This window comes from Schistocerca americana, chromosome 3, assembly GCF_021461395.2.
Source record: "Schistocerca americana isolate TAMUIC-IGC-003095 chromosome 3, iqSchAmer2.1, whole genome shotgun sequence".
NCBI lineage: Eukaryota > Metazoa > Arthropoda > Insecta > Orthoptera > Acrididae > Schistocerca > Schistocerca americana.
The window spans coordinates 182,842,487-182,869,544 of NC_060121.1; the positions used below are offsets into that span (position 1 = coordinate 182,842,487).

At 43.2% G+C, this 27,058-nt stretch overlaps 1 protein-coding gene across 1 annotated transcript in view; it reads left to right on the forward strand.

The window, feature by feature from the left end:
* The window catches only part of LOC124605381, a 112,535-nt gene that overhangs the window by 25,516 nt on the left and 59,961 nt on the right, over positions 1 to 27,058 (forward strand). Inside the window, exon 2 of the mRNA XM_047137021.1 lies at positions 5,033 to 5,318. Within this exon, the coding sequence (XP_046992977.1) occupies positions 5,033 to 5,318 (286 nt within the window). The remainder of the gene's footprint in view (positions 1 to 5,032; positions 5,319 to 27,058) is intronic.

Below are 27,058 nucleotides of genomic sequence, written 5' to 3' on the forward strand. Positions count from 1 at the left end.
ACAATGAAAGTATCAGAATTTAATCAATTTTTGTTACTTCCAGTGTAATTGTTGTCCAATTTTTGATTATTATTACAGTTTATAAAAACATGTGTTGCACTAAAACATGCAGCAGAGGTATAATGGAGTTTACCCACTATAATTTTTGGAGATAGCCTTTCTACGGGTACTGACTATAGCCTAAATGCATATTTACACTCTTGTGAATTTGCAGTAACTCTTATCACAGAGGGGAAAAAGTCATAGTGGGGAAAACAAGGAGAAATTATGATGATACTAAAAAAATCAATTTTGGTATCAGTTATCTGACAAATGCCAAGACTGCCTGTCAACCTGCCAGCACGTATACATCAATACTGCACAGTGTGGATTTTGAGCACGCCATTCTGCAGTTGACCATCTCGTCACTTTGCCCACCCATCTCGTGAATGGTTTTCTGAGGAAATCCCAGACTATATCGTCCATACTCTCTGAATGTGGGGCTTCCATGGCCACAAGCTGCGTTTCCTTGAGAAATTTTTAAAAGACAGAGTTTTAAAGGTACACATAGGTTCACTTGTCGTACACCTTTATCCAGGAAAACAGTGTGCCTCAGGGCTCTGTTCTGAGTGTCATCCTCTTTGCTATCACCATTAATCCTATCATGGCCTGTCTCCTGCTGGGCATATCCAGCTCCCTTTTTGTTGATGATTTTGCCATCTATTGCAGTTGTCTATGTACCTGTCTCATTGAGCGGCTTCTTCAGCGATGTCTCGATCGTCTTTAGTCATGGAGCATTGACTGTGGCATTCATTTTTCCCCTGAGAAAACAACCTGTATGAATTTCTGGGGGCAGTATTGGTATTTTCCACCATCTTTACGTGTTGGGCATGTTGCACTTCCGTTCATTGAAACTATGAAATTCCTGGGACTTGTGCTTGACAGGAAACATTCGTGGCCCCCTCATGTTTCGTACCGGGTGGCTGCAGTATGCGATTCCTCTGTCGTACATGTCCTCAGTGGTTCTTCCTGGGGAGCAGATTAAACCACCCTCCTCCATTTATACTGGTCCATTGTCCATTCAAAACTGTCTGCATGTCTGTCCCTCTTACGTCGTCTCGATACTATCCACCATCATGTCATCTGTTTGGCCACTGGCACCATTTACACTAGCCTGGTTGCGAGTCTGTATGCAGAAACTGCCGAACTACTGCTGTCCTAGCACTGTGACTTTCTCCTCAGCAGATATGCACGCCATTTTGTCAGCCAAGTGTGGCAAACAATCCTGTGCCTCCTCCTTCAAAGACTCCTTTGATCGCCAGTATGGGGCGCATCCCTCTTCTCTGTTGCCTCCTCGATTTCGCTTTCGGCTCTTGCTCCGGCAGCTTAACTTCTCGTTACGTGCCACTTTGCCGATAGGTTTGAACCCTTCACCACCTTGGCTTCATGTGTTGGCCCATGCTCACTTTGGCCTCCATTTGCTCCCTGAGACACTACTCCAACCGCATTCTGTCACCTTCAGTTTCACAACCTTCACACAGAACTTCCCGATAGTACCTTTGTGTACACTGATGGTACTTGGTCTGACCACGGTGTCGAGTGTGCCTTCACCATTGGCACTGACGTATTTCGGAATCCGCTTCCAGAACACTGCTCTGTATTCACAGCAGAGGTGGTGCAAAGTTCAAAAGTCATACGAAAAAGTATGTTGGCAACTCTTTGTCCAATGTTGCCATAGATTGGATTCGCTTCGCTTATGGTTTCATGCCATTTGGCAAGAAGAGCCCAACATATCTACTCCACAAGGACCAACCGAGGATATTGCTATTACACTTGCACCTTCCACCTGGACATCAACCCATGCAGCTGCCGTGCCTCTTTGGCCGGGGGTGGATGTCTGGGCATGTGGTTTTGGACATTGCCCTAAATGGATTCCAGCTGTTGGTTCCAAATGCCAGGGGTGGTGTGTCTGTAACATCTGCATAGAGAACAGTCTCTGCTCAAGGCATCGTTATCAGTTCGCCTTCACATGGATGGTCAGGCAACCTCTGATGATGTCACACCATTGCCTCTGAACCTGTCCAAATCGGGAGTTACATCACCTGCTGCTGCTGGTTCTGCACTCCCATGCAGGCATGGGTATCTGTCCATGGTGGCCGAATCTGCAGTTCTTCTCCTGCTTCCGACACAATAGTCAGGGATTCTGTCATCCATTCTGGAGCAACCACTAATAGCAGTATCATCAGCACTGCGAGTGCCATAACCAGTGTCGATGCCCAAGGTCGTCAGGGAAACAGCCCTGGCATTGCCGGTGTTGTTATATGGTTTGACATGGGAGGTAGGCATGGAATCGGGGTTGCCACAATTTCTGGAAATGAGGGAAATATCAGGGAATTTCAAACATTCAGGGAAATCGGGAAAATATCAGAGAAATTTGAAAAAAAAAAAAAAAAAAAAAAGGAGAAATTGTTTGTTTACTGAGATGTCACGCATTGTTGCTGGCTGGGCACAGCTGAGTACATGTGCTGCTTCCTAGCCCCTCATTCTTACTGCTTCTCCCCTTCCCATCATTCCCCTCAGCTTGCAGTCAGTGCAGCCACAGTCTTGCCATTAGGCTAGCAGCTGCCAATGAGAGGCAGGGAAGTGTGAGGAATAGCTTCTTTGGATCTGATTCTCAGCACGCGAGCATCAAACCTGTGGTTGAAAATTTAGTTGTGAGAGTGTGATAGTCTTTTTTTACGTGCCTGTCTGTGACTCAGCGATCATCTGTATAGTGAGTTGCTACCTATCCCCATTAGTATTGATTGTCAGAGTATTTGCGCAAATTATCTGTTGCATGGATTGATCACCACGGTCTCATTTCATCAACATGGTGTCTGTGACATGAGTGGACTACCATGACGGGCCAAAACCACACGCCATTTCTGCAGGCCTGCCCATCTGAAGCCCATCGTTTCCCACTAATGTGCAAGCCCTGCCCATCGCATCTAGTCTCGCTGGTCCATAGGCCGGGTATATTTGTGTGAGGCATAATGCAGTGGATTTTCATGGTTTATCCAAGGACCCAGGACTGTGGTGCTCCCAGGCAGGCCAGAGGCCACGGACTATGGATTTCAGGAATTGCAACTGTCTCACAGCAAGTACACTGTACAGTGTGGTGTTTTATAGATATTTTATTTATCTAGTACATTTTGGCACTTTGAAAGTAATTTATGTACTAAAAAATATAAATGATAAGAAGAAGAAGAAAATTGTGGCAGTCGCTGGAGTTTTGTTTTCTATGTACTCATATATTCCTTGAAAGAAAATGCACACAATACCTGTAAAATACTAGACATAACATAGTGGATAATGACCAACAATAATGAAGATAGAACTAACATGTTATTGGTGGTCACCTATAGTGCTGGTTTGCACAACTCTTCCCTACCTTATTCACTTCTTTCAAGAGGTCTACTCTTTTCTGAGGTTATTTCTGAAATCGGTGAAGGTATTTTAAATGTGTCTTGCAACTTATAACATTTCTCTAACTACTCGTAATAATGGGGTTGTTTTACTCATTGTATCTGGCAATCTGTCGCAATAGAATTCCTTGATTCTCAGTCACTGTGAAAATTCCAACTTCAGAAAAGTTAAAATTAAAAATGAATCTCTTATTGTGTTTCAGCTAGAAATTTATTACAATTTCAAACTAAATAAAGGCATCTTGACAAATGTGAAATAAGTTGTAATATACTTACAATAATGAAATAAATATGCACAACCAGCTACATGCTCTCTGTCCAAAATCCCACAAAGTGCTGACCAACCCTGCCAATATGGCTACCCCTATATATATGTTCTAAACAATCCCGAACAATCCTCGGCATTGTTTAGAATCATTTTTCTATTACTTAACAATTAAAACTCTCATCCTAAAGCAAATGTCACATTTTAAAGATTATCTAGATTTTTGTATATTAAACACGAGTGAATTCTAGTCGATAAACTATACAAGTACATATTTTTCATACACCTCTATGTTAGAAATTACTGTTCATGGCTAAAATTTACGTGTTTGGATTATTTTTAATAGGACTGTTACATTTCAAACTCCAAGGAAATGTGTATTTTTGTCATCAAATGTGTTTCATTTTATCGAAATAAAATAACTACAGTGGTATTAATGAAACACTTATATCATTTGGCTTGCTTTGTCCATCAGAAAACAGTTAATTACAAAAGATGTTGATGTTAGTACTTAACATTTTTTCTTACATACAAAAGTCCTTTCCTTTTTTCTTTACTTACCCCTGAGATCTCAAAATTTGTCAGGGAAAAATGGTAAAACGTGTCTGGAAATCAGGGAATTTCACTTGGGGAAACTTATGACAGCCCTGAAACTATATATCAATCACCATCAGAGCTCGCCATGGCCTCCGGTCTGTTTAAGGCTAGTCGAGCTACACTTGGCCTTAGTTCTCTCTGTGTATTGCTGCAGCTCTTTGTGTAGGTAATTGGTTCCTGCTGAATGTTATTTAAATACTGTGTTCAAGCTGTTAATGCTTCCTTGGATTAAAGTTGTGTTTGATCTATTGGTCATGTTGTACTTATATCTAATTATGACACTTTGTTGCCTTAAATTGATGCCATGATATATCCAGTATCCTTGTAAAAGTGTGAACAGAGAAAAATCAAGTATTGAGAAGACATTATGATTTGCATTATCAGTTCCTAGAATCATTGAATTGTAGAATTTCAGAAGTGTACCTGGTTTATACAGCTTATTCAGATTGCCTTCAAAGCATGTTGCTATCATATTTACATTTCAAATGTACACTCAGTATCAGTATATCAGCAGTTTTGTAAATATTGGGTGTAATTACACGGTTTGCTAATGCTATCTTAATATTTGATAATATTTACTCAAGCACACTAGAAATATTTAGGTTATCACCTATATGTTAGTATTATAAGGTGCTAATACTAGTAAAACTTTCTGAAGAGAATTTAAGCATTATAATATGATACCAGTGAATTTAACAAGTATGTAAGACAAAGTTATTGGTTACAGATCCAACAATAAGCAGAATGAAAAAGTGAATAATAAAACAAACCCTACAAGAAATGACTGGAGCTCCAACAGGAACACAGTGGATTTAGACATAGATGAAAAACTGGATTGTGGAAAGCCAGTAAATTTTACTTATTATGACAATCTTGTTGGAGTTGCAAACAGACACAATCATCCACATGTACCAGAACCACAAGTGTCTTTGATATTCAAAAAGCGAAGTACAAAAAATATTGAGTTTGACGTGAATGCCTTGGAAAGAAAACTGAAGAAAGCAAAACGAGAGGTTTGTATTAAAACTGAATGTGTCAGTTTTCAAGTGTGAATGTGTCAGTTTTCAAGTGTGAATGTGTCAGTTTTCAAGCGTGAATGTGTCAGTTTTCAAGTGTGATAAGTAAAAAATATACATAATTTTCTTCTCTTCAATACCCAAGCATTTACCTTTTCATTTTCTTGTTATCTATATTTTTATTGATAAATTGATTGATCCAAGACCAGAGGTCCATCTGTATTTTGAAATTTGTTTGTTGGTCAAATCCACGTGTCCTGTTTTGGTATTCAGTAAGTGGTTATCATCAAAACAAACCACTATTGTTTGGGTAGATTGCTCTTATGAAAACTGGCAATTTGTAAAGGAAAAGTGCAGTTTTCAATATGTTGAATTACTCTGCTTTTCCTTAATCTGACAAAGACCAAATGAACATGTTGTTCCTTGTTTGTACATTATTTTTTCCAGCACTTTTTTTAAGTGCAGTGACATCTGTCTTGTTTATTTTTATATGCCCAAAAAATTTCATTCTTTGTCTAGTATTTATGTATATTATAAAAGAATCCTCACATTGTGATATTCTTGAGATGCCTATTTTAGTTATAGTTTGTTTTGTTGTGTATTCTCTTTGGTGTAAATTCCTTTGCTGTCACACTTCGTGGTTGCTGCATATGCTCTTATCTTGTTCCCTACAAAAGATTACTTCTGTTTCTTCTAGTTTAATTGCATTTGTCTCCTTATTTGTCTAAACTATTTATTGGGCAGCTGAATCAGTCTCTGATGTAAGTGTCATTGTTGAATTTTCTTGTTATTGTTATGATGGTAAAACTATTGATCTATCATTTGGCAGAAGCAGGGTTAAAATCTCTCCCCCTCCTTTTTTTCTGCAATCATCTCATTTTTGTGTTTCATGCATGCTATTGTCCTATACATGTTCATTATTTACATTAAGATGAGAGGAGCACAGTTTGTGCTGCAGATTTGTTATTGTTGTAATACTTTCTTCAAATAATCTCTTACAAACATCTGAAAAATTTACTTAATAGGTGTGCTTATAATTGTGATAGAAAACATTGCATAAGTGTAACACCACTCCTAGCTTAGACATTCAGTATTTATTTTAAAAGCTTCTGATATTTTGATAGAACATACGTACATCTGTATGTACCAACTTTTATTACCACACAATAATTAATCAGAGATGCATCATGAGTGCCTATCCTTACATCTCAAGACTGATAATGTAACTTCACTTTATTTTACAACAAATATTTAACGAGAAGAAACGCCTTCATCTTTGTAGCTTCAATGATGTCAGTTTGCCATACAGGCTTTTATTGTTGGGATTAAACCATTGTTTTATTTTGTATTGTTCACAACTATGTAGTATCAGCTGTGGAGCCGTTCTCAATTGTTTGCAATGACGTCAGATGTAACACCTAAAATAATGACAAAATTTCCAAAGGATGAAATCATTTTTGAACACCATAATCTGCCACTTTATTAAGCAGAGAGCCTCTATTCTTGACATGTCTTGGGGATCAGTAGCAGTCTATACTGATGGCTCAATGGTTTCCAGTCACACTGGCTTTGCTAACGTCCATGTGGGATGTAATGAAATCCACTCCTTGCCAGTGTTTTCATTGTGGAATTGGTAGCCATCTCTCATACTCTTGAGCATATCCGTTCCTGCACTGGTGAGTCATTCCTTATCTGTAGCAATTCTTTAAGCAGTTTACAAGCTCTTGATCAATTTTACCCTCCTCAGCCATTGATCCTGACCGTCCAAGATTCCCTTTTTGCCCTGAACCAATGTAGCCGCTCAGTGGTCTTTGTCGGGACACCAAGTCATGTTGAGATCCCAGCGAATGAACTCTCTGGCTATTGGCAAGCAGGCTCTTAAGATCACTATCTGGAACTGTATGTTTGACCAGTATCATGTCACCAAGTTTTAAGGATTTTGAATATAAAATGGCATACTCTGACTTTTCCAAACTAACTATGGGAGATAAAGGATACCACAAATTTGTGGAAGCCCTCCAAGTGGGCCTCTCGCTTGGACTTCATCATCCTTTGCCGGCTCCACATCGGCCATAGTTGGTTGATTCACGGTCATCTCCTCTGTCGTGAAGGTCCACCTCACTGTCATTGTGGTGCCCGTTTGACGGTGGTCCACTTTTTGCTGTACTGTCCTGCCTTAGCTGCCCTGCAGCAGACTCTTGATCTTCCTGACTCGCTACCCCTGGTGTTAGATGATGCCTCGCTGATTGACCTGGTTTTACGGTTGATTCGTGAAGAGTGTTCTTATCATTCTGTATAAGGGAAGATGCCTCAGCCTTGATGGCCTATTAAGGGGTTGGCAGGACACCCTGTTAGTTCCTCTGCACCAACCAGACAATGGTTCTCTGGGCTTGGTGGTCTGCTCCTGTCTTCACCCTACCCTTCCTTTTGCTCTTCTTAACTCTTCGACCATGTTCTGTTTTGCTTAGTGTTCTTCCCATGTTTTCTTCATCCTGTCCATGTCACTAGTCTTTTCTGTGTGTTGTTGGATGGTGTGCCTCTGGTAAGTGGCAGGGGGTATATTCATCATCACACTTTCTGCCTTTGAGTTGTTTAATATACCTTGGCACTTCTTTCCTTGGGTTTCGTGCACTGGGCCATTCATTGGTGCGCAGTTTTGGCGACTTGCTTATTCCAGGTAGGAGGGACCGATGACGTCATAGATTGGCCCCTTTAGTTGTTGAACCAACCAATCAACTGATTCCTGTGCACCAAGATCACTCCGGTATATAGGTGGATGCGTCTGCCACCACAACCAGTGGGCGACCAGGAGAGAGTGGTGTGAGGCAAGGGGCAAATTTCAGTGTGGTTTTCAGGTGAGTAAAATTCCAGTCGCAGTCAGTGATCCACTTGTAAGGCACGCCCCTTTTATGTACATGATTGAAGGGTTGCACATTGTGTGCCACATGGGTTAAGAACTTGGAATAATAGTTTATCTTGCCCAGGAACACCTACAATTCGGATAGGTTTGTCAGACAGGGTAAGAAATCTGTTGCAGTGACATCCTGATCAGTGGGCCTGATTCCCTCTTTGGTTAGCCAATGCCCCCAATACTCCACTTCCATCTGAAGAAAACCTGCACTTCTCTAAATGAAAACACAGGCCTGTGTCCTGGAGGGTGATAAGGTGTGGAGATTTTTCAAATGCTCTTGGCATGAGGATCCTGTGATAATGAGATTCAAGTAATTCACACAAACCGGAATAAGATGCGTCAACTGTTCCAGAAACCACTGGAAAAAGCAGGAGCTGAGACAATGCTAAATAGAAGCTGCTTGTACGTATATAATCCAAAAGGCATATCGAGACAACAGTATTCTGTGATTCATGATCTAAGGCTAACTGGAGCTAAGTATTGGTGAGATTGATCTTGGAGTGATATTCTCCTCCAGCAAGTTTAGTGAGGTAGTCTTCCAGCCAGAGGATATGATAAGTATCTATCTGCATTGGAGCATTGGTTGTAGCCTTGAAATGTCCACATAACTTGAGAGAACCATTTGGCTTTTTGATAATGACTAGCAGAGTGGCTCACTGCCTCAATAACCCCAGCAGTCTGGAGATGATCTTACTCCTGCTTCCCAACAGCATGTAAGGTAACCAGAAATGATCTGGCACAGTAAAATTGAGACACTGTATCCAGCTGAAGGGTGATGTGTTCCTGACATTCTGAACACATTCTAAATCTGGCTGAGCTAGAGACACAAATGCAGTGTAGAGATTGTCCAGTTCCTGGAAAGGAACTGCAATGATACAACCTTGACTTCATCAGAAATAGAAAACCCTAACAACGTAAAGGCACCGAGGCCAGAAATGTTGGTAGCAGATGGGTTCTCAATGACAAATGTGATGAGTCACTTATGCTCTTTTAGGCTACAGTGAGACAGACGTGACCATGAAGAGGAATAAGCTGTCACCATAGGTCACCAAACACCACGAGGGGTGGGGGGAACAATTCAGTTGAGCCCAGTTTTGCATGTTGCCTAATTTAATAAAGAAATGATGGCCCCTGTGCCCACCTGGAAATGGACCTCCTGGTGAGAAATGCCAAATGTGAGAAACAATTTCCTTGTGAAATGGTTGCATGTGTACAGTGTCTTGGTGCACACGTCGGATGGTATGGGAGCGGGTTGCGTGGCTGCGACACACTGACACGCTGAGTAGAGGTACCTCTCTTTTCCACAGCTTGTAAAGAAACCCCAGAGAACTGGACTGTCTGCTTGTGAATTAATGAAAAAACACTGCAGGCACAATGGGAGTGGTCAACATGACCGATGACAAAGGTTGACTGGAGACTTGGTCACCATAGACGTCAGACAACAAAGAATCACAGCGTTGCAGCAACCTTGGTGGTGTTCTGAAACTGTGACATTGAGGTGGAATGAATAATGGCATATTAACCGCCTCAACTTGTGACCTTGCCATGAGTTGTTCGTTAGCAGCCTGTGTAATTTTGAATGAATGTGTGACGCACAAGATGTGCTCTAACACAGGGTTATCCAATTTGAATGTAACTGTTCAGACCTCAGGATTGGATGCCAGCTGACCCACATCACCACAAATCAGAGTCTGCATACAAAGCCTTGCAGCCTTGATTGGCGCAAGTGAAATCGCATTTGACCTTGCTGAGGCCTTGCAAGTTCGTGACTCAGGAGTGATATGATTGTCCAGGAAGTTTATGATATTGGTGAAATTTGAGCTTGGAGGCATTCAAATTATGTCTCTGGGAATAATAATTAGTCAGAAGAGTAACATACCTCTTGAAAGGAGAGCACAATGAGGCCAAACAGAAGCATTTGCAGAGCAGAATTAGTGTATGGGGACGCCCATGACAGAAATAATGATCCCTGTAATGAATTGTCCATGACTTGAAGTCTGTGAAATATTGCTTCACTCGATGCAAATGTGTGTCCCAGTCCTCCTTATCATCACTGAAAGGCGGAAATGATAGGGAACGAATGAGCGTATTGACAGTGGGATGTGCTGAGGCCTGTAGCAGACTGGCCTTGTACACTCGGAATTTGTCCACGTGAAACAGAAGCAGACTTTTGTAAAAATTATGCCTGTAGTTGCTGCTGTTGCATTAGCTGCTGCAGGGTGTTCCAGCAGGCAAACCAATTTAATGTTCATGATACCAAACAGTTTCCTTTTCCTGATTGCCAGTGCTATAACTACAAGTAGCTGGGTATCGGCACACACTTTAAAACCCAGGAGAGAAGTGGGTGAAGCCGCAAGGCTGAAAGACCACCTTGGAAGAGAAAATGACACAAAGTGGTAGTCTAGCTAAACATGGTTGGCAGGTGGTTGATGGGACACACAGGGACAAGCCCAAAGCAGCCTATTTGGCAGTGAGGTGCAAAGGACAAACCTTCCTCTCAGCAATGTTAACAGGCACAGAGCAAAAGAGGAGACAATCCAAATTATGACTAGGGAGAAAGACTAAATGCCAAGTAAGGTATTTATTGATGAAATCCGTAGTACAGCAGTGATATTACCTGACAATATCAGACACAAGTACAGAAATGACTAGCTGTTCACTGTGCTGTCTTATTTATACCAGCCATGAGGAACACTATTGGCTGGCGTATTCACGTGGTGGGGTAGGTGGTGCACTCACTGTAGGAGTGCAGTGGTGTGGTGATGATATGTTCTAGAATGGCCGTGTGTGTGTATTTCCGTGGGCAGATATTCAATGTCCATGGTTCCAAATATCATAATGTTAATCACCATAGGCTGTCAGTTCATCAGGCAAAGTGCCTTTATTGCACCTTGTATGTGTTTCACATTACTGGTTAGTTTCAGCCTTTGGCCACCTTCAGATGTCTGTGAATACAATACCAAAAGAACAGTAAACAGTAAGACAAAATACAAAGTATAAAACAACCAGTGATTCTTTAGTAGACACAATAAAAAAAAGAACTTGCAGAGTATGACCCCCTTAGAAGCACATTTTTGGTTTACAGCCAGTGTACTTATCTCTCTCTATCCTTATATTTCTCATATTTTCATCACTTGTACTGCATCTGTTGTTGCACACCATGGAAAACTAAAATTTTAGAAAAAGAATGTCACATTTACGTAATACTGTTTATTGTTTTACCTGGATGCTACATATTACTGCTGTTTATAAGAAGCACTATGGGAAATTGAGTTTTGTGTTGTCATAGATCTTATTGCAATATACTGTGTAAAGAAGTGACTGCTGTGTAGCCCATTTTCATAACACTTGGTGTAATGTGGGTAATTCTTAGTAGTTAAATGTTTTAGTGTATGGTATTCTCCCTTTCTGTGTATATACCATTTTTAAGCTTGCTTCACTTGTATTGATTTTATTATGTCAGGCCAGCCAACCTTTGCTTCTTAAATTGTGCCATAGACAAGTACACTGACTGTAACCCAAGTATTTGTGTTTACCAGATCATATCCTATCAGTTCTCTTTTTATTTGTTGACTAAACAACTAGTGCTTGCTTTAGGCCAGGGTGGGCAAATGGCAGCCGGCAGTACAAAAGTGGTCCACGAAGTGTTTTTGTGTGACCCACCAATACAATCAGGAAAATATGTCTTGAATCAAGATACCCTTCCCGTGCATAACCGAAGGTATTCAGTAGGACAGCGTCGTCAATAAGCTTGCGCAGTGTAGATACTGTCCGTGCAAACCAAGTTGTCACTCGACACGGGGGCTGATGGATGAACGTAAAGGCGTTGCCAATTTATGCTCACTCCTATCAGGCACCACTCAGAGTACCAAGAGTATCGACATGATTTGTGTATACATGCAATGCGCAGCACTTTTCTGGTAGATCTGATTTATTTCGATGTTACCTGTGCAACAGCAAGTAAATAAATGTCAACTTTAGTGAAACCACAAACTTTCAAAAAAATGTAAAATAAGTGATGAATGTCTTGTGTGTAATGAAGGAAATGTAAAATCAGTGATGAATATTGTGTGTATAATGAAGAATCGATCTTTTCTGAAATGCAAAGTGAACTAATGAATGCAAACATTTCAAAAGGTGCCGCCCTCTGTTAAGCTCTGCTTCCACAAAATGGCCCCAGAGCTACAAAAGCTGCCCACCCCAGCTTTATGACTATACTTTGAATTTTAATTATGTTAAATATTTTATACATATTGCAGGCACCTTAGAATGGCTGAAACTATGTTGTAGTGAACAATATAAAGTAAATAAATGGTTTAATCCTAACAATAACAGCCAATGTGGCAAATTCATATCCTCCAACAAATTTCTCATGGTTCTAGACCCCATTGCAACTAGGATATTTTAATAAATCACACATGAAAACAATGCTTATAATAATGATTAAAATTCTTCTGGTTGTTGTAGTACATCATTCTATAAAATAATTTAATTATAAACTTAAAGCCAATGTTTAGAGCGTACGTTATTTTGTACAATGGTGCAGTCCAACACGTACAAGAATTTTAATCATCATGACACCAGCTGTTGGAGGCTTCGTAGTTAATTCTTATAATGTGCTCTTTAGTTCTCTTGTTCACTTAATCGCTAGACAATGAACCCATCAAGGAAGAAGTAGACGCTCTGTTTCCAAAAACAGCAACCCCCTCCAGGGGGGGTCCACATTTCTTGCGAGTACGTGCTTTGCCATCATGGAGCCCCATCCGTTGCAGTGCTAATTCCTCTTCCTGTGCTGACCTACTGTTCTTTTTTCCTGTCTGCCTTTCCACTGGTTGGTCCTCTTGGTGCTGACTGTGCTTGGATCTAATTTGTGATTTTGGACACTTGTTTGGTTCCCTTCAGACACACTTATAACTCTTCATTTTTAATAACATGGTCCACTTCCTAGGTTTCACTTATTACTCCTCTTCCAAATTTTACAGGAGTGTGGATCATGCAGGGAAGTTCGCCAAGCACGGTGTATATTCCACCCCTTGTGATTTTCTCTCTTTGCATCCTTCCTTTGTTGCAAAGGTACTATGCCCAAAACCCAGCACAATAGTCATTCCATTGGCAGGGGGGGGGGGGGAGGGGGGGGGAGGGGATGGGTTGTCAGGTACCTGCACAATGGTCAACCCATGCAGGGATTGCACTGTTGACACCTGGGTTGGAAACTACCCATCCAAGCCAAGGAGTATGTGCCTGTTATGGCTGGGGCACAGAGACTCTGGACAGTGCAACAAAACCATTATTTTTATCGAGAACTTTGAGGACCAATTTTGGAAGCTGAGTATGTGGCAAACTTGCAAAATGGGTCATTGTTGTTTAAAATTTCCTTTGCTGCCTAATCTACAGCTCTTCAGGGATGTGGTAGCCTAGGTGATATACCTGTTACCATTGCTCCACATAAAACTTTGAACGAGGTCCAAGGAAGTATCTTCCATAGAGATCTTATGCCCCAAACAGATGAGGAGCTCCAGACTAATCTCCAGTGGCGAGGTGTATGTTTTATCAGATGTGTACAGAAAGGGCCAAACAATAATCGTATGGATACAGGCACTTAGCCTTTGAAGGGAATGTCCTCTTGGAGAAGGTTAAGGTCATGGTGTACAGGTGTGATGCGAAATTATGTCCCACCACCCATGAGGTGCTTCTGATGTTTATGCTTTGGGCAGACATCATCCCACTGCATGACGCCAAAATGTGGTAATTGTGGAGGTTCACTCCACGAAGGTAGTCAATGTGAACGGTCACCTTTTTGTATCAACTGTGTGGAACACCACCCTCCATGTTCATCAATTTATCTAGTTGTTAAGAAAGAACAGAAGATCCAGGAACACAAATCTATTGACCGTCTCTTGTATAATGAGGCACAGAATAAATATGAATGCCTACATGGTGCGGATATGGCAATCAAGCCTTTGCAATGTTTACTTATCTCCAGGTGGGCCACTTACATGTGTTGAATTGAGCACATTAATCCAACAACTTCCCCCCCCCCCCCCCCTCCCCCTTTTCTCTTGCTTGGGAATTTCAAGCACACCAACCACTGTGAGGGAGTACCATTTCATCTGGTAGGGGCCTTCTAATTGACAATCTTCTCACAGATTACAATCTGTGCTGCCTCTATCATAATTTCCTCCGCACTTCAGTGCCACCTTTCTGGCTATTGATCTAATGATCTCTTTCCTCTAATCTTGTGGCTTTGTTACATTGGTCACTACAGAACAACCTTTGTGACAGTGACTACTTTCCAGTGAGCCTGTAATTTCCCTGCCACCACCAGACAGACTGACTGATTACCTTATTGGACACTTCTTAGGGCCAACAGGCCTCTGTTGTTACATTTGCCGCCTGTGTGTCAAATCGTATTGATGAGTTTGTGCGAGGTGTCTGACATGATGCCCCCTCTGCTGGAACAGGCTGTTCCCCTTTCTACAGGTCCATCCCCTACCTCCATCCCCCCATTACTACCAACGCACCATCAGCTGTTGCTGTGGTGGGCCAAAGACATTGTAATAGCTATTCAGGAATGCCAACAAGCCCTCAGCATCGTTTGCAGACCAACCTTATCACTTCTAACCAACTTCATGCTGAGGCACGCTATTTAATCAAACTCGGTAAGTAGGAATGCTGAGAGCATTATGACTCTTTTCTGGGGACGAATGTCTCTCCAGCTCCAGCTCAAGCATAGGCTAAGCTCTGTGGTTTTATGGGCTGCCAATGTTACAGAGCTGTTCCGTGACTTGACGTATGGGGTGGTTCTTGTACTGATCTGTCAGTACCTGTAGAACACCTTGCAATCCACTTAACAGCGTCGGCATCCTCTTCTTATCTGGCTACCTTTCCACTGCAGAAGCAAAAAATGGAAGATGTGCCCTTATGTTTCACTCTTCACAGACTGGGTACTACCTCAGGCACTTACCTCATCCCGACACGGCCCCAATCTCTGAGTCAACACAGGACATTGTGGGATGCCTTTCTTTTGGACCTGTGTAAAGTACTGACTCTAACCCAGAACGCCTGAATGTTCCCCAAAGGCAACGTCTCCTAGGGGATTCACCAGTATATTCTGTAAGTTGATAGAGAGGATGGTGGTCTACAGATTATGCAGGGTTCTTGAATCTTGGAGACTTTTATCTCCCTATCAGTGTTTCTGGGATGAGTGACCAACAACTGACAATATATTTAGGTTGGAAACAGCAATCCAACAGACTTTTTCTCAATGCCAACACCTAGTCACACCCCCCCCCCTTTTTTTTTTTTTTTTTTTTACTGGGTAAGGTGCCACTTTTACTGGCCCCCCATGACTGGGGCTTTAGAGGTCCCCATACCGATTTTTGTTTGTGTTTTTATCCCACAAGTTGTTCTGGGTTAGAGTCACCACTTCACACAATTTCCCATGGATCTAAGAATGGCAGTCCCACAGGGTACTGTTTTGAGTGTCACTCTTTCCCTCATCACCATTGATGGGTTGGTGATCTCTGTTGGGCCGCTGGTCACCAATGCTGTGTGTGATGATTTTAGCATTTGGTACAGCTCCCCCTGGTAGCCTCTGCTGAATGCCAGCTCCAAGGAGCCATGTGGCAGATCTCTGCAGGCTATTTCCCATAGTTTCCAATTCTCTCCTATGAAAACACAGGTCATACATTTCTGCCATTGCACCACCGTCCATCCTAAACCAGAACTTCACTTAGGTACCCAGCACCTGGACGTTGTAGCACAGTCTCATTTCTTGGGCCTCCTTTTTGATAAAACAAACTAACTCATGTTCACCATCTTAAGACTAGTTGCATGCAGAAACTTAACACTCTCTGTTTCCTTACCCACCATCTTGGGGTGTAGATCGTGCTACTCTTTCAGTATTTACTGGTCATGGTCTTGTCCCAACTGGACTGTGGTTGCCATATTTATGGCTCAGTAGCTCCTTCAGCTTTAAAACTGTTAGACCTGTTGACCACTGTGGTGTGCATCTGACCACTGGTACCTTTTGGACTTGTCCTGCAGACAGTCTCCTTGCTGAAGGTGGGATCTTCTCCCTTCAGGTTTGATGGTACCAGCTCTCCATGATCGTCCTACATATCCCATTCTCTTTACATACGAATGGTGTCATCCTCCTTATTCCCACCCATGCGTGGGAGTACTAGTTGGTATGCATCTCACTTCCCTCTGCCAAGATCTCCACCTCGGCTCCCTTTGTTTGCCCACCCGCTCTCCCTTGGTGGTGCCCAGGCCATGGATTAAGACCAGTCTCTTCCAAAGTCCTAAAGTCCTTGATGTTTTGGCATCTATTATGTCCATTTCTTTGAGAGTTCCAAGATGCTACTATCTTTTAAAACGAGCTCTAAAACTGTGGATCAGATGGGATATACTTTTATATCACCTGCCAGTATGGAATTAGCAGAGCCTTTAATTTTATCAAACGTGCCTCCTTTGGCCATTTTTAGTATGTACTGACTCAGTGAGCACTCTCCATGCTGTTGACACTCTCCATGCTGTTGACCGTTGCTGTAGTTGCCACCCTTTTGTTTCCACTATTCATGTCCTTCTCGCTGACCTTCGTCATGCTGCCTGCTCACTTGCCTTTCTTTGGATCCCCAGTCATGTGGGTATCGCAGGGAATGAAATGCCCGACCATTTGGGTAGAGGAGCACTTACTTGCTCCCCATTCTCTTTGCTGACCCCAGCTGCAGATTTGATCTCTTTTTCACTCAGAAATGGAATGTCATTTGGTGGGCTACTGCCCCATCTAATAAATTTCTCACCACCAGGGAAACTACTGCAGCATGGGGCTTTTCCTTCCACATATCCTGGAAGGAGTCCACAGTCCTATGTCACCTCCATATCGATCACACCAGGTTAACCCATAGTTTCTTTTCTGTAACAAGCCATCCCCACATCGTGGTTGTGGAGCCTTACAAACAGTAGCTCTTATCTTGGTTGAATGCTGTCTACTTTCAGTTCTCCATGTTTCTGGACTCATTGCCTCTAATATTGACAGATGATTTACGGATGGTTGAACTGGTTCTCTGTCTTCTCTGTGAATGTGGCTTTTATTTCAGTTACAAGGTTTTAATCTACGCCCAGAGCAGGGGCAGGGTGTTTGGGGATAGGGTGTCTCCCATTGTATGCTAGCTCAGGGGTTCCCCAATCCTACCTCCTTGACCAAGCTATTCCTTCATCCGTATTTTACTCTGTTTTAATCGCCTGTAGATTTGATTTGGCTCCTTTCTGCTGCACCCAGTTTTCTATTCTGGGCATCGCACTTTGTCAGATAGTGGGCGCCCTATAATGGTTCAACGGTGGGACAGTTGTGGGTGGATGTTTCATGTGGCATGCAGAGCACTGGGGCCACCCACCTGCTGACTGCCCAATGTCCTTCATCTTGCTTTTATTATTGAGGTGCAAGAGATGTCCATTGCAGTTTTAGCCTTCTCACTTTTACTGTTATGAATCTCTCACCCAAATCAGAACACATTCTCAGTGTCTCTACTTCCAGATGCAATACTCTGGGATCAATTGTTGATGACCTCATTGTTTGGTCCCCCCTCAAAAACAAAAAAAAATCACCCAGTGAACAAACAGCATTTCACAGTTCACTCACTCTCTTATAAAGGTACCTTCACACTGAAAACCAACTCCAACAAACTCAGTTGACAACAATTTTCAACACGAAATTTGACTTAGTTTTCGACTGTTGTCAACAGTTTTTTGAAGTCGAGTCTGAACAACTAGTTGAGGGAAGTTTTGTTTAGAGTTTGTAGTTTATGGTCAGTGAGCAAAAAATACGGCAGAGTTGTGTGGCTTGCACGTGCTCATTTGACGTATTGTCTGCTGTGTTCCTTTCCACAATGGCAACTCACGAGTGGACGACAAATCCAACAATTCATTTTTTGTTAGAAATTGAAATGAGGAAACCTCTGTAGGATCCTTCCGATTCTGCATATAAAGACAGATATAAAAGGAAAGATTTGTTTAAAAAAGTTTCAGATAAAATTGGTATACCACTTGCGGAGTGTGAAAGGAAATGGACAAATATGAAAACACAGTACAATCGTGAGCATTGTAAAATGGTCAAAACCGAAGGTGGATCTGGGACAACTGAGATCTACGTTCTGAAATGGATATTTTATGAGCATACGAAGTATGTGGAAGGCGTGAACAAGCCAGGGAGTAAAATATTTGCAGTCGTGAGTAAAATGTCATTCACTGAGGTAACTGAAGCTGTAAGACTTTTCGTCGGAAAGTTCGTAATTACAGCTGCATTTTCACCAGAAATTTATTTATCCTGTCATATCATTTTGTCAACATCTGATACAAAGTAGTGTGCAAATTAATGGCTTACATTGTTAATAATTTATGCTATAAGGGTTTTGTTTGGTAGTTTTTTTTTTTTGTTCGTTCAGTTGCTTGGGATGACACCTTCTTCAATCAACAATTCAATTAAGGCATGTTGATGACCTCTCATCAACCAATTGTCTGTGTAGGGTTCCATTCTTTGCACTTTAAAACACAGCAGAAAACCACAGCAGTGAACAATTAACTAAAGCTGTTGAGGAGATCCTACTGAAGAGTCATGTACATGGTGCATAAGAGTGCCACCCTCCCCCCCCCCCTCCCCCCCTCCCCCCCTTTCCCCCTTGCAGGCCCGGGTGTTAGAATAGGCCCGCGGTATTCCTGCCTGTTGTAAGATGCGACTAAAAGGAGTCTCACACCTTTCGGCCTTTATGTGATGGTCCACTGTAGGGTTTGACCTCCATTTTTCAAAATTTTCCCGAAGAGCGAGCCAACATGGTGCATTGTGTCCATCGTGCATTGAGATATTTAGCCCACTTTCTCATCGTGACATTGCAGTTCTGCTCATCCTCCATCTCTTCAGTGAGGACACCTTCCTGGATGCATTTACCTCCACCCACCATGCAGTGTCATTTTCTGCTACGATGATGACCATGGAATTCTTTGCACCTTATATCCAGTACGGTAGCCAGTCCGTTGTGGTGGGGCTGCCATGTACCCTGTTGGTTGTAGCCCCTGACTACACATGGATCGCTCTGCTGGTGTCTGCACTGTTAACTCCCCATATATGCCAAGGAGTAGATGCCTGTCAACCTGGAGCTTTGGGACTCCCGACAATGGCCATCCTGCCAGGTGGTCTTTGCTGCAGCTGGGTGGCACCTGTGGGGAGGGCCTCTGGTCAGAGTGGGTGGCATCAGGGCAGATGAAATGTGATGAATCGTACCACGTCATCACTTGCTGGTGATCAAATGCCAGCAGTCTCCAAGCATTCCAAGTCTCGGTACAATGCAAGGAAGTGTGATCCTCAATCGTGCCCCTCCCTGGCCACATCATGGAAGGAATGCCAGGCTAAGGATGGCAGCGAACCTTACTTGCCCTGGTACCTCGTATGTACGAGAGCTGATGGGGACTCCTTTGTCTCAATGAAGCCTCAGTTTTTTGTAGAACATTTAGAGAACAAGTTTGGGGAGAGAAGATGGACAGCTTGACCAAAATGTGGTCAGGGTCAGTCTTGATAAAAATGGCATCCCCTGCCCAGTCTCAGGCATTACTCACTTGTGACAAGCTGGAGAATGTTTCCATTACCATCACACCTCATAAGAGCTTAAATATGGTCCAGGGTATTATATTCCACAGGGACCTTCTTTCGCAGTCTGACAGTGAGCTGCGCTCCAACTTGGAGCGACGAGGAGTTCATTTCGTACGGCACATCCGTCGGGGTCCGAGGGATAATCAGGTTGCCATTGCTGCCTTCATCTTGGCCTTTGAGGGTGACACATTACCTGAGAAGGTCAAGGTGGTGGTCTACCGCTGTGATGTCGAGCCATATATCCCTCCCCCAATGCAGTGCTTTAAGTGCTGGAAGTTCGGCCATATGTCTTCCCATTATACTTCCAGCATCACGTGTTGATATTGTGGACATACATCCCATCCCAATACTCAGTGTGCCATGCCTTTCATCTGTGCCATCTGTGGAGAGCATCATTCCCGTTGCTAACCAGACTACAGGATTTTACAGCAAGAATGGAAAAATCATGGAATACAAGACCCTGGACCAACTGACGTACACTGAGGCCAAGAGGAAATTAGAGCACCTACATCCTGTGGCTCTGACTACCTCTCATGTTGCTGCTATGAGAACAGTTGTAGCTCCATCAGTTATGCGAGTTCCAGTTGTCTCTCTGAGCCAGAAGACTACACCTACCCCCTTGATGGTGGGGGGCACTTCCCTCCCTGTTGCTCCCACACCACCTACCTCAGGAGCACTGTCCCCCCCCCCCCCCAACCATTGGGGACACCAGTCCCCTCTCCCCAGCCAGAGAAGCGTAAGTCTTCTTTGGCTCCTCTCACTAGGAAGGGGACCCTTGGGTCACTCTTGTTCCCAGGTTCCTGCTACTGTGAAAGACTACACCCGCCAGTGGCTGAAGTGCCCAAAAGCAGCTGGTCATAGGGCTTCACGATTGTCCTCAATGCCGGAGACTGAATCAGTGAAGGCCTCCCAGCCAGAGAAACCCCAGGATCAGCGAGAGAAATCCAGAAAGAAGACCCCCAAGACCAAGGGAATTGCGGTGGCACCCACACCACTGCTGCCTACAAGGTCTGCGTTTGAGGATGAGGTGAAGACTCTGGCGTCTGCTGAGGACCTAGATCTCGCCAGACCCCCAGACACAATGGATATAGCCCGTTCAGGAAGTAAATCTGTGGCAGCAGGTGACCCTGAGGTGTAGGCTGCCTCATTGAGTGTTTCATGCCTTCCCAGTCTCACGATCATTTCATCCTCCAGTGAAAATGCAGCAGTTTTTTCCACCACCTGGCTGAGCTACGGCAACTGTTAAGCTTTACACCTGCTTTCTACATTGCCCTCCAGGAAACCTGGTTCCCGGTAAAGCGGACCCCTGCCCCTCACAGCTACAGGGGATATTACAAGAACCGTAGTGAATATAATAGTGTCAGGTGGAGTTTGCGTTTATGTCCTGAACCCGGTATGTGCCTCTTCAAACTTCTCTTGAAGCTGTGGCTGTCAAGATATGGATGACGCAGGAAATAACTGTCTGCAACGTATATATCCCTCCAGATGTTGTGCTGGCTGCACTGATTGATCAACTCCCTAAACCTTTCCTACTTTTGGGAGATTTTAACGCCCATAACCCCTTGTGGGGTAGCACCATGCTTACTGGCCATGGCAGAGATGTCGAAAATTTACTGTGCCAACTCGACCTCTGTCCCTTAAATACCTGGGCTGCCACACATTTCAGTGTGGCTCATGGTAGTTATTCGGCCATTGATTTATCAATTTGCCTTCTCCCATCTATCCACTGGAGATCGCATGACGACCTGTGTGGTAGTGACCACTTCCCCACCTTCCTGTCACTTCCCCGGCATCATGCCCACGGATGCCTACCCAGATAGGCTTTTAAACAAGGCAGGCTGGGTAGTCTTCACCTCTGCTGTCACCGTTGAATCTCCCCTGTGTGGTGCCATTGATGTTGTGATTGAGCAGGTCACTACAACGATAATATCAGCAGTGGAAAACGTGATCCTTCGTTCTCTAGGGTGCTCCCAGCGGAAGACAGTCCCTTGGTGATTGCCGGAAGTCGCCGAGGCAATTAAAGAGCATTGGCGAGCTCTACAGCGACACAAGTGGCACCCTTCCCTAGAGTACCTAATAGCCTTTAAACGGCTCTGTGCCTGTTTTAGCCTGCTTATAAAACAACGGAAACAGGACTGTTGGGAGAGGTACGTGTCGACCATTGGGTGCCATACGTCACCTTACCGAGTCTGGACGAAGATCAGACGTCTTTTTGGGTACCAGACCCAACAGGTGTCCCTGGTGTTAACATCGATGGCGTGCTCTCTACCAACACAAACACGATTGCTGAGCACTTTGAAGAGCACTAAGCTCGAGCCTCTGTGTTAGAGAACTATGCCCCAGCCTTTCACACCCTCAAACAGCGGATGTAAAGAAAAGTCCTCTCGTTCACTGCACGCCACAGTGAACCCTATAATGCTCCATTTACAGAGTGGGAGCTTCTCAGCGCCCTTGCACATTGCCCCGACACAGCTCCTGGGCCGGATCGAATCCACAGTCAGATGATTAAACATCTCTCATCTGACTACAAGCGTTATCTCGTCATCATCTTCAACCGGATATGGTTTGATGGCGTCTTTCCATCACAGTGGCGGGAGAGCACCATCGTTCCAGTGCTAAAACCCGGTAAAAATCTGTTTGATGTGGATAGCTATCAGCCCATCAGCCTCACCAACGTCCTTTGTAAGCTGCTGGAATGTATGGTGTGTCGGCGGTTGGGCTGGGTCCTGGAGTCACGTGGCCTACTTGCTCCATGTCAGGGCAGCTTCTGCCAGGGTCGCTTTACCACTGATCATCTTGTGTCCCTTGAGTGTGCCATCCAGCCTTTTCCAGATGCCAACACCTGGTTGCCAATTTTTTTTAAATTTTTTTTACTTACATAAATCATACGACACGAGCTAGTGACGTCATATCCTTGCCACATTGTATGAGTGGGGCCCACTCCCAATTTTTATCCAAAACTTCCTGTCACTACATACTTTCTGTGTCCGAGTTGGTGTCTCCCATAGTCCCCTCACCATCCTTTGGTAGCGAACATCCAGGAGTCCATCTCTGCCCTGGAATGGTCCATTCATTCAGTGGTGTTTGTATGGACCGCAGGACACATTGGAATCCAAGGCAATGAACATGCTGATAGGCTGGCAAAACAGGGTATGTGGAAACTGCTCCTGGAGATGGGTATCCCTGAAACTGATTTGCGTTCTGTCTTATGCCGCAAGGTTTTTCGGCTTTGGGAGACAATTGGCAGCTCCGCATTGGCCATATGTGCCTCGCACATGGCTACCTCCTCGATCGCGAGGACTCATCTCAGTGCCGCACTGGCTCCCAAATCACAGTCTTCCACCTCTTGCTGGACTGCCCACTTCTAGCCACTCTGCGGCGGACTTTTAATTTTCCCAGCATTGGTGTTGTCCACCGCCGGTAGCTGAATGGTCAGCATGACAGATTGTCAATCTTCTGGGCCCAGGTTTGCTTTCCAGCTGGGTTGGGGAATTTTCTCTGCCCAGGGACTGGGTGTTGTGCTGTCCTCATCAACATCATCCTATCATCTTCATCGACTGCAGGTCGCCGAAGTGGTGTCAAATTGAAAGACGGGCACCTACTGAACAGTCTGCCCGATGGGGGAGGGGGCCCTAGCCATACGATTAAATAAAATAAATACCTTCAATGTTGGACAACAATGCCTCAACAACATCTTTAGTTTTCATGTTTTTTTCGTGAGGGTGGGTTTTATCATTTGATCTGAGTTTTAGTGCATGTCCTTTGTCCCTCTGTGTCCTCCACCCTAGGGCTTTTAGGGTGGAGGTTTTAATGTGTTGCTGAGTGGCTGGCTTCTCCTTTTTTATTCTCATGGTCAGCCAGCCATTGTAATCTGCTTTCTTGTTTTTAGTCTCTTCTCCCTGTTTCTCGTGTGTCTCTGTGGTTTCCTTGTCCTGTTTTGTCCATTGTAGTGTTTGTTGTCCTTCTGTCATTCTTCTGGTTCTTTCTTTCTCCTGTTATTGTGCAGTACGTCTTCTTTGTTTTCCTTTTTCCCCTCGGGTAATTGTTCTACTGGGAACAAGGGGCTGATGACCTCGCAGTTTGGTCTCTCTTTTCCCCCCCTTGTAAACCAGCCAACCAACCCCCTCCCTCCCCCCCCTTTTCCTCTGGCCTTTCCCATGATTACAAATATTTCTCTTTGTCTTATGACAAATTAGTTTGGAGTTTGTCTTCTCATGAAAAACATGTCATTTTGCGTTCTGGATATAACATCTTCTGACTAATGTAATTTACTTTTATCTCCTTTGAATTAATCTAGAGTGATCTGTGCTGCACCTCTTGCTCAACCCAACACTAAACTGTTTTTGTATTATACTACCTGAAGAGACCTGCTATGCCTAGTCTCTTTTTTCCCATTTCCTCAGGAATTGGGGAAAGGAGTGTTTAACTGATTATCTCATTTGCATGGAACCTAACTTATTCAGCATATGTTCTTATAAACTGCATTTGATATTTAGGTTTGGAATGCAATGACAAGTAAGTTTTGTGATGCCCCAATACACATACATGCTACATTTAGTTATCTGTGTGAAGAATACCATTCTTTTAAAAATCACTCTGCAACATTTGAATATTTTCCATGTGCTTCATTGATATTCATATTGTACACTAATCTTATCAGAAATTGGAGTATTTTAAATAAGAATGGTAGGTTAGTTGAAATTATTAGAATTTGTGTTACAAATACTGATTTGTTTTTCCTTTTACATTTACTATTTACGCTTTTATGAATTTTCAGTCTGCAGTAGAGTGTGTACTGGTTTATTTGAAATGTCCTGGCAGATTAAAACTGTGTGCCGGACTGGGGCTTGAACCTGGGACCTTTATTGTGGTATGCAAAGGTTCTAGGTTTGAATCCTAGTCTAATACACAACTTTAATCTGTGATGAAGTTCCTCTGATGTCATTTAGAAGCTTTTTTTGTGAGGGCATTGTGGGAACATTGAGTAAATTTAGGACTTCTTTTAGGAAGTTAACACTTTCATTTTGGTTCATCATTGTGTCAGTGGTGTTTTCTTTTTAGAAAGTTGCTGTAAGCTGTGCTGCATGCAGTGTAGCGTAGCCGTGTGGTTATCACTGGCTGACATGTTGCAAGTCCTCAGTTCAAACCTGAACACTATTATTGTTATTTAGTATTTGTCAATTCTGTAAGGTTCTCCAATTTTCCTATCTTTGTGATGTTTGTACGTTCAGGAATATTCGATGTCAGCATAAATAGCAGCACACTCTTTATAGGAGCTCTGTTCTGTTCTGGTGTGCAGTATGTTGGTGTTTGTAATAAACATGCATCGGTGCTAAGTGCCATACTTCATTGACAACCCTGCTTTCAGATTCAGAGTTAAGTTTGTTACTGTGTGGATGCGCCAGGTACTTCAAAACATCTACATCACCCTGGCTCGTGAAAGCTGTTGCTTATACAGACACAACTGGAATACAAACAATATGTAGTTCTCTAGGACTGTACATTCAGCATGCCATTGGACTCCAGAACAGCAGCAAGTCAACTGCACATCAGACATCCATCAGTGTTTTTCAGATACACTGGTCAGGATCTGACAAAATTACTGAAAGAATTCAACCGAATTGTCAAATACATTAAGTGGGATGACATGATGTGTTTGGCAAATGTGTACTTTCAGTTGTACAGTACAGCCCAGCTGTGTGACTTGGGAACAATGAACAGCAGCTTGATAATCGAGACAAATCACAGATTGAACTGAAGGAAACATTCGGCAACAATCAACAGCAAGTCGATAACAGCTGAAGAACAGGGTCTGACATCATGGGAAATGACACAATCCCACATACAGAATATTTTGGCCCTATGCCACATTGTGAAACAAATATGACTGACGCTGATAAAATCCCTCACTTACTGAAAGGGGTTGCAGAAGACATATACCAAGCTCTTCTGGTAAAGAATGCCATACCAACTGAGGAAGTCATCAGGTGTACCGGCACATCTATGAGAGGCAACAGAAAAAGCGTTGTTCGAAAGAAGTGTGTCTGACTCCTGAATGTGTCACTATAGCAGTAGTGGAAGACCACCAAAACCTCACCTCCCTCATACACCAGGTGGTGAAGAAAAGAGATGCAACTATCTATGGAACAAGATTAAGCAAGAGATAAGAACCACAAATGTCAACCCCACCCATCAGGAGGCAGTAGAGAGTAGTGAAGAAGAGATCTGCTGATCTAGCACCAATCTATGCCTCCAGGAAGAATGAAGTAGACAAACTCGTACGTATTCCATAGCTGTTAAGCAACAACCCAGCACTCGACCAACATAGGTACAATTAACTCCTCCACCAAGTACAATGCCCCACATAAGAACAGATATTTGGAGGACAGAGAACATCATGCAGGTGTGTTTCCACTTCTACACCTTGCACTCGTGTTACTGCATAGAAAGATGATGAGTTTTTGACAACTACCACACTGCCAGATGTCAGCCATCATAACAGTTCCGTTCATACCAGTCAGTTGCAGGTGACTGTAGCTGACTTGTGGAATCAAGCCCATCTTCTTACCCAGGACAACATTGCTTTCCAAGAAGTCATAGCCATTCCCCATTGCAATACAGAAGAACTAGCCATTAGTTGCTTTCCAAAAAGTCATAGCCATTCCCCATTACAATACAGAGGAAGTAGCCATTAGTCTAGCTGCAAAATTCAGGAAAACTAAGCGTGGCAACTATTTATGGAGATGTGGCCACCACACCAATTGTACTGTACGTCACAAATGGGAAATAAGTCTAGCTGACAGGAAATATGTATTGCAAGGCTATCAGTGAAAGAACACAGCCCTTCACATTTGCCATTTTACCAGATTGTAGTCATAATGTTATTCTCTGATGAGACTACTTGCAGGCATCACTAGCGATCAGATGTTATGAAGGATCAGAGCTCTAGATTGATGAAGATATTCCAACAAGGACACATAACAAAGATTGCTCTGGGTGATTGTTTGCTGTTGAAGATGTTATCCTGCCATCATCAACAAGACACATTCCAGTCATGAATCGAAATGTTCAGCTAAACTGTGAAACATTCATAAATTCCAAATATCAACTCTCACTCACAAAAGAAATCTACATTCCAGCAATGATCATAGGCATTGTAGGTGGACAACTGTCACGACCAGC